General features: G+C 34.4%; 1 protein-coding gene across 1 annotated transcript; it reads left to right on the plus strand.

The window, feature by feature from the left end:
* The first annotated feature begins 233 nt into the window (after positions 1–233).
* Positions 234–7,325, plus strand: LOC130442887 (L-dopachrome tautomerase yellow-f2-like). The gene is made up of 5 exons (XM_056777279.1): positions 234–536; positions 3,599–3,871; positions 4,612–4,791; positions 6,437–6,720; positions 6,851–7,325. Exons 1-5 carry the CDS (start codon positions 311–313, stop codon positions 7,256–7,258), a joined length of 1,371 nt encoding a protein of 456 aa, XP_056633257.1. The 5' UTR covers positions 234–310; the 3' UTR covers positions 7,259–7,325.
* Positions 7,326–9,159: the final 1,834 nt, after the last annotated feature.

Genomic DNA, 9,159 nt, shown 5'->3' on the forward strand with positions numbered 1-9,159 from the left:
CTTGAATACGAAAGGCGTTACAAAAATTTTTTACTGAGCAAACCCCAAACATTTTTCAGTTTTCTATCTATCCTAGAGACGGGGTCACCTTTTTTTGAAACACCTTGTGTACAATGACATATTTATCATAAAAATAAGCAACGATTTCTATAATGAAATTCTGCTCAGACAAAAGTTCCCAGTTTTGAAAGAAAACAAGTCTCCGCCACTGTCCCAACTTATTTATAATAACTGATTCCAACAACTCGATCAGTCCAATGACATCTTCCCGTTCTTGAGGTTGTACGTTTATTGTTAATATTTAGAAATAATGAAAACTCTTTCGGTTTGCGTATTTTTACTATCGGTGATTTATGTGAGTAGCACGGGATTGAGAGAGGAGTTTTCTTGGGACAGAATTACCTATCAATGGCCCAGCAATGGTGGCGTTTACGGTAAACGTATGAGGCGCTACGCAGCAATTAAGGTTGTCGAGGATCCGAATTTGAGTTCCAGCGGAGGGAATATTGCTCCTCAAGGAATTGATTATAATTATGGTATGACAAAAATTTATTTATAATGGAATGTTGTTGAGACAAATTTTATATATAGCATAATAAAGTGTGATCAATTTAGATTGTTAATTACCGAATTTTAATTATTTTTTGTTTACGTCAAATATTTAGATATCTACAATTGAACAGAATTTTTAACATTACACCTTCAGGATATAATACGATAGACCTCGTCTTCTAAAATGGAGAGTTTGTTTTTTACAAATTTCTCATAAACAAAAACTGGTTTTTAACAACTATTCAATTATTATTAATTAGTTTTGTAGATAACAGTATTCTATTCAGGATTTCGTTAAATTATGATAGAACAGGGCCGGGTTTATGAACAATTCTTTCAGTCGATTTTTCTATTAAATAATTTATTATGAAACCCTGAAAAGAATTGTATACAATTCTAGAAATTAGGCTTCCAGTGCCTAATAACCATTACAACAATCACAAAGTCAATGCAACAAATATAAAAACAAGACAAACTATCAAGTAAATGGGGAAATTTATTTATCTGTCCGATACATAAAATAAGGTGACTAAAGTCTCTGTGAAAATTGCAGAGGTATCCCACAATTGAACATACAAAATAATATGCAGAGTAATTATAAAAAACTTGGAAAATTAGGAATCGGGTTTTATTGGAGAGCTTTAAATGGGGTTTAAGTATCTCAGTACAGAGTTCACCCTCCACGATATATTTAGTTAATAGCAGAATCTACAATTGCACATGCTTGCATTCATTTAATGCAAACGTACGATATAGTATACCAATGTTGAATGAAGAAATTGAAGGCCAATCAGGTTAATTAGTAAACATGAATTTAGAGAAAACTGCAAGCAAAGTAACCGTGGATAGTTTAATATCAGAAGCTTTCTAAATAGATAGTTCATTAAAATGAAAGATGGCTTATAAACTGCAGATAACAAGATCTTATAATAATCGATTGAAATGCATCATTGCCTGTTTTTCTTCACATCATTGCCTATTCTCAGTCACCTGGGAGGTTGTCACTGCATCTTTTCCTAGGTCTTCCAAGGCTTCTTTGTCCTGCTGGTGATTTGTCCCATTGACATTATAAAAGCATGGTGATATAAGGCGACCCGATTGAACCGAAATTGTTTAAACAATGGGTAGAAATTGTTATTGTGACGTTCTTTGGTAAAACAATGTTTGAAAATGCGATATAGTTTTTTGCGGTAGAGTAAGTTCTTTTAATATGAGATTTTTCAAACTTGTTAGTAAAATTTATCCTAAACAAATTTATAGATTTGATTTGATCTTGCAAACCAAGAGGTCTGCTAACTTCAGGATAACGGAGAAATAGAGAAAGAGAAATAAGAACGGACGGTCTATTTTGAGGAACTGTAAAGTTCTTAAAATTCAAATTCATTCGAGGTTAACGGCTTATTTCTCTATGGTTTATTATTGAGGGAATAGATGTGAAAATTTCCCCAAAGTAGTTCTTCCTGCTGGAATTGTTTTCCGCCGAGAGATGTCCGTTAATGAAAATACTATATCGGTAGATCAACTAAGCAAGTTTTAGTTTATCTTGAATTCCTTATTGAAAAGTTACAAAAATATGCGCTAACCTTGCAATTATCAAAGCTGGCAACTTTTTTAATGCATGTGGGAAGCTTAAAACCGAGTTTGAGGAGCTGCAACCCTCAAGGAAAATCCGCTACCTTAAAAATAGGTTTTGCACAATAACAGGGAAACTATCCACCTGACAAATTGTTTCATTATTTTTTGTAAGAAATTCAATTCTCTAGAAACTTACTCTCTTGATATATTTTACTTAAAATTGAAAATAACAAAGCTATTAACAAAAAACGATAATAATTGGAAAAGTGTTTTTGTGAGTCTCTGTAAGTTTTTACGTAAGTAAGTTTTCTCCAGCTCCAGTGTTCAAAATCTTTCAATTATCCGACCCCTAACTGAACCTGCTGATGAACGGGAAATTGACCTATCATCTATATCTTGTGCTGTTATCATAATAAAATTTGTCCCTTGAAATTGAGAAAATTTGTAAAAAATCTCGACACGTCGTTTTTTATTTCGAAGCCTTTTTCCCAGTACTGCGACACTTATCTTTGAAGCGCTATAAAATGCTTATAAATTAACAAAATTAAAGACATCCATACTAAAATTTGTGCCTTAGAACATGCTCTATCAAAACGCATCAAAAATATATGACATATATGCGATACAGTCAACTTTGAGTCGCTGTAAAATCCTTAAAAATAGAAGAAATTGGAAACATCATCAATCCACCAAGATCTGACAAAAAAATCAACCACTTCAAACACTTGTGAAAGTACAAATACTTGGAACCTCTAATTTGGAGCTTCCAGGTCAGAATTTCCAAGAACCAAACATTCTGAAAGTCTGGGCAACACACCAACCATTTGTCAAGCAGAAATTCATGCAATTGAAAAATGTGTCCTGTTCAATCTAGAGAGGAACTATCGCAAACAGGAGTTCATACCCGATAGCCAAGCAGTGGTATTAGCTACATACATAACAATAAAAAAAAGCACTGGAAAAGAAGATAGATAGGAGCAAAACCAATTATTGGGACAATTTACAGGGGCAGACTCTTCTGGGAAACTATAACCAGAGAAGATCTGCTGAATGTATAAACCTGAGTAACAACAAACACAAATACTAACAGGAGTCCTGTCGGGACACTGTCGCCGCAACAAACACCTACACTTAGCAGATAATGCGGCGTGCAGATTTTGTTGCACAGAGAACGAAACCTCCGAAGCACTACACCTGAAAGCGTATGAAACAGAAGACGGAGATCTCTGGCAACTACAGTCATCCCATAATCTAGACTTTTTAAAAGAAGTTTCATCAATAGATCAGCTGTAAACACTGGGTTCTCCAGTATCGCAGCAATAAAGGGAACACAATAGATCCTTTGGGTCGCAGTGTAATGATATCCCAACATCCATACATATTTCCTCTCATTTAATTAGTTCAATTATTCATAATCTGATGAATCGTGTATTTTTATAAATTCTGTATAAATAAATGAACCATTTTTCAGTCACTAATATACCTATGGGTGCGAACGTATGGAAAAACAAACTATTTATAACTGTTCCTAGAAGAAGGCTGGGAGTCCCATCAACTTTAAACTACGTACCGTTGGATAGCCGTAGAAGGCATAATGTGCCATTGATTCCGTATCCTAGTTGGGAGAGAAATATCTATCCCGATCCTACAAATAGTGGACAAAACTTTGTATCGGTTTACAGAGTAGCAGTTGATCCTTGCGATAGGTTATGGTTTGTCGATACTGGACTTGTCGAAGTTCTTGGTAAGTTTGTCCCTCAAAATTTAATATTTTCCCAAATATCTTGGGAATGGAAATTTCTAGTGTTTACCCTTCTGGTAGTTTTGGATAGTCTTTCCTATGATTAGTTGACAGAAAAAACACTTCCTTGGATGTAAAATAAGACAGATCAATCTTTGAGGCTGTTGAAGATTTGTCTTAAGAGCTGTTTTTTGCAGTCAACGTACCAGAAAGCCACTGGAACACACTAATAAACAGTAGGAACCGTGGACTTTTCTCAGTGAATGTGCTCCATACAAAGCAAGGTCTGTCGTATCGGCTGGAAAGGAGATCCACTACTTGGAGAAAGGCAGAAGGTCTTAATACGTCGGACTATTGGGGCATTTCGATGTCGATGTAAAATTGCCTCATTTGGTGGAAGAATAATTACTCTTCTAGCATGATAGCGCTTGGGCTGAATTGGTCTAATTAGGATATGAGATCCTGCTCCATCCACCGTATCCTCCAGATTTAGCACCATGCGAATTCTTATTGTTTCCGAACTTGAAAAATTGACTTGCTCTCTATAAATACAAATGCTATGAGGAAGTCATCGCCGCCACCGAAATTTATTTGCAGACATTGGGAGAACGCATTTTTCAACAGGTTGAAAAAAGTGTAAACTAAACGATAATAAATCGCTGTTTTCACATAATTTTGTCCAAGTCAATCCTCGTATTTTCTTTTATATCAGGCAATATTTCTTTTCTTTCACTTTGTTTTAGGAAATGTGAGTCGAATTCGCCCAACGACCCTAGTGATCATGGATCTAAATACAGACAAAATTATTCATTCGTACGAATTACCTCAAGATAACTTAGTTCAAAGTAGTGCTATAGCTAGTATTACAGTTGACGTCACCAAGAATACATGTGATGATGCTTTCGCTTATATACCAGATTTAGGTAACTTATATTTTAGATTGCACATCACAGGTTTTACCAATAGTTCCATTGAATATGTCGATTAGATGAAATAATGTTGTGGTATCCCTCGTAATTTTTTAGTTTTTACTCATAAGTGATTGAAAATATGGACATCAAAATCGGTGAAGTTGAGTAAAAGATAATGATAAACATAGAGGGCATTACATGATTAATACTTCTAGTGAATTTGGAGTGAAATATGCTGGAAGCTTGAAAATTTTCGATCTATTCGGATCACCTTGATTGTAGCACCCAAATCAGTAGGTACATATGAAACAAAAGCGGGAAAGACTACGTTGTGGCCAATACGTATCGAAGAAATCGAAGCACCAATCGACAAGCAGCTTCGGAGACAAATGATGAAGAACTGGAGAAGATAATGCAATAAGGATCCTCTTTTCAACTGAAAGAAATACAGCACACCTTCACCAAGACTCAAGCACGTGCACATCGATATTATAATCATGCCGCTGTCAGAGGGAAAAGATACTACTTGACGAGCGAAGATCGTTTTTCCCGCTGGCCAGTAGCTATCCCAATGCTGAATCAGGAATCAGAGACGGTGCACTCACTCCTTCTGGGAAAGTTGGATCAGCAACTATGGGACGTCGCTGATGTTAACAACAAATCAGAGAAGGCAATTCGAATCGGAATTATCACTTTGACGAATGATGGGTACCAACCACCTGCACACGACAGCATACCAACCGTAAACTAAAGGGATGGTCAAGCTATCAAAATGACGAATGGATAAAGATCATACTATCGGTCGTCATGGTCATCCGCAGGCCAATCGGCCAAACCATGTGTTTACTCGAGGAATTATTCGAGCCGGCGAGCATGGATAGTGAACCATAGGAGTACGCAGTAAGAATACCGTTCGTCTTTCGGAATTTAGACACAGCAAAACACGTTTTTACGTCACGACGGTATAAAAAAACTCATTGCACATGCCTTACGAACTGATTTAATGTGGCACCAGAAGCATCCCAAAATCTGGAAGAGCAGCCCAATGATAAACAGCTACTGCCGATGGACTTCCCGGCAAAGGAAGACGTAAAAGTGCTATTTTTGGACGATACCAAAATGTGTTCCATGGGTTGGGGCGCATTTTGTTGGAGTAGAGTTGCGTCGGTTCATCCAAAATGGAAGGAATCTTGGACTCTAATTATCGAGATATTATATTTCCTGGCTTATGTTCACCAAAATATATCAAGATCAAAATCCGATCGAACATTCTAGGCAAAAATTAAAACAAGAATAAGATTCAAAAACCCTTCCCCTTGTTTCACTTTCTGGAGAAAAGTCCAGAAACAATGGTATAATATTTCTCAAGAAATAATCCGATGATTGCCTCAAAGATGTGCTTTAATTGCTGCGAAGGGTATGACTATCAAGTAATAACGCGTTTATAAGTTTTATTGATTTTGTAGTAATGTTTTGTTTTCAATTTATCTAGTTTTTGTACCCTTAGAATGTGTCATTTTTGTTTGTCTGATATTACGTGATAAAAATTATTAAAAATAATTATACCTACAATTTACCTTCGTTATTTGTTAAATAAACAAAAACTTATCTTTGACGGGACAATTTCACCTGCAATATTTAAGAATTTATTTATTAGGTGGATACGGTCTCATTGTGTTCAGCTTAAAAGAAAATAGGTCATGGAGATTATCCCACAATTATTTCCACCTAGAGCCTCTTGCTGGGGAATTTTTCATTTCCGGACATAGATTCCAATGGAATGATGGTATTTTTAGTACTGAATTAACACTTCCTCAAGCAGACGGTTACAGAGACTTGTATTTCCATGCTATGGCTGGAACACATATGTATAGGGTATCAACGAGAATTTTGAGAAATCAAACTTTATCCACAAGATCGTATCACGGAGAAGATTTCAAGGTTAGTTTCTAGTGCTGATCAGTCGAAATACAAAACTTTAACAAAGTCATATAACTTAACCTTATCTTATCGGAAATATTTCCAATATCTTACATGTCTCAATTCTCAAAAACGTATCAATTTATTTCAGGTTATTGGAGACCGTGGTCCTAATTCTCAAACTTCTGCTGCAGACATTCATAAACCTTCCGGTGTAATGTTTTTGGGTCTTGTCAATCAAAATGCTTTAGGTTGTTGGAACATTAAAAAGCCATTAGACACTATATCTATTGTTCAAAAAGATGACAGAAAGATGATCTATCCATGTGACGTGAAAGTTTATCAAGACAAAGTTTATCTTATAACAAATGCCATGCCAGAATTTTTGTACGGTAATCTAAACTATGACGAAGTCAACTTCAGAGTATGGTCTAATACTGTGGATGATGCAGTTGCGGGAACCCAATGTGCAAGCGAAACTACAAGTAATATGAATAATGGAAGCACTGGAAGTAGTGGATCGTATGCAAGCAAGAGAGGCAGACCTTACAGAAGTTAGGCGAAATTGTATTGAATAATGTTTCTTAATGTCAGAATCATTGAAAAAATTCCATAAAACTTTCAAATGTTGATTTACTGCCGAATTATAAATCAAGTTTCTAAATTTTTCATCGTGATTCTTCAGAAATATCTCTCTCTATATATTGAGTACATGTATTGTAATATAGTTATATGAAAAAAACAAAAATTATTCCGTCTCCAGTGAGAATAGACTTAATATTATAATACACGCTTAAAATTTTTAAATTTAATTCGATATACGTATCAAAAATTCATGACAACGTTGAATTTACTATATTTTAAGCTCCAATTGAAGGAATTCATGAAAACAGTTAGTTCTAGATCGGTATAGCTGAATATTATCAGCAGGTACTGGAATATCCTATCGATCTCATAAAAATAATGTTTTTGGATTCACCTACTTTCAAATTATCACAAAATCTTTTGGAAAATCCTCATGAACATATTCTAAAAAATTTTATTCAAGCGCATGTTCATACAATATTCATAAAACTAATCGTGTTATACGATAACAGCTTTGCATGAAACTGACAAACACCGACACTTACGTTACCCTATAATTTTCACTTTAAAGTGAATGATTTTCAATACCATTCTTCCGATGTTTCGACGAAAGTGCCAGATTAAATGTGGTTATTAGACCATATAATGAATGATGAGTCCAACACAATAGTTTCATATCTTGTCAAAGTGACAATTTTGGTCTAAATAATAGTTAAAATTCATGAGCTTTTTCTTTTTTTCCTTTGTCGCCCATTTCACTTTGTGCAATGGCACGATTTTATTTAACACATTATAATGTTTTTACATGAAGAAAACTTGATGGACATTCAGGTCTACCTAATACAAAGAAACTAACAAATCCAGTAAAAACCTAGAAGCGTTGTCTACCTACATATTAAAATTCACTCGCTTTTGTATTGACCAGCGTTCCATAAAAATTTTTTTTGAGAGTATAATGATCCGACAGGTTTCTTATAGGTCGAAATTTTTGTTACCAAATTTTATTCGAATAATATGAGAAATCATAGAATGAATTTTTTTAAAACTTTTGTCCGATATCTTACGCTTAATTTACCAAATTTTGTCATTTTTTTTATTTATAATATGATAGGATTAACCAAATAATGAATAATAATCGTTTATAGAAGTTCTACATTAATTGCGAAATGTATTTCTTAGATCTTTTCTCTTTGAATAATATAATAATTAAAACCAAAGACCAGTTGGATTTTGCATTAGAAGTATTTTGATGAATCGGAATAATCAGCTTACCATACTTCAAACAATGAGATGATACTCACAAGAGAAAAATTTTGATTGAGATTGAGAATATCCAGAGTCACATATTTGAAAAGTTTTGTACTTTAGAACATTGGAATGAATAAAAAAATCATTGCTGTACAAAATCTTTCCACTTATAAATACAGGCTAATAACTATACTATCGACAAACTGTGACAGAAATCTTGTTGACCAGTGTAATTAGTAATCTATTCACTAATATAGCAGTTCATATGGGCACCGTTCTTATCCATATCTTGACAAAAAGTATATAATGTTGAAATGTTGTCAATGTTTTAAGCTGGTGTAGTATTTTGACAATCGTGTTTTCTGATAATTCGGTTTTCATGCTTATTCTCAACATACTCATAAGTCTTGTCACCCATTCAAAATCTATATCCAATGAAAAGTATTTATCCTCACCCAATATCGTTTTTACTACGAAACATAACTTTAAACCAAAGTGATTCCAAATAACCAACTCATAAACCTTGAAATAGCTTCCAAAATTTATAGCGGCACTAACTTCTTTTTTATATTGTAAGTTTGACTCTACGATATCAGTTTTGATGAGCCTCTCTCTACAGCGCGGTTT

Source organism: Diorhabda sublineata, chromosome 4 (assembly GCF_026230105.1).
Source record: "Diorhabda sublineata isolate icDioSubl1.1 chromosome 4, icDioSubl1.1, whole genome shotgun sequence".
NCBI classification, from domain to species: Eukaryota; Metazoa; Arthropoda; class Insecta; order Coleoptera; family Chrysomelidae; genus Diorhabda; species Diorhabda sublineata.

Bases quoted from the DNA above. Each gene is read 5' to 3' on its own strand.
- LOC130442887 (XM_056777279.1), top strand. From the start codon at position 311: ATGAAAACTCTTTCGGTTTGCGTATTTTTACTATCGGTGATTTATGTG. The intron at 4,792-6,436 runs GTAACTTATATT...TTTATTTATTAG, and splicing joins CGCTTATATACCAGATTTAG to GTGGATACGGTCTCATTGTG. The intron at 6,721-6,850 runs GTTAGTTTCTAG...AATTTATTTCAG, and splicing joins ATCACGGAGAAGATTTCAAG to GTTATTGGAGACCGTGGTCC.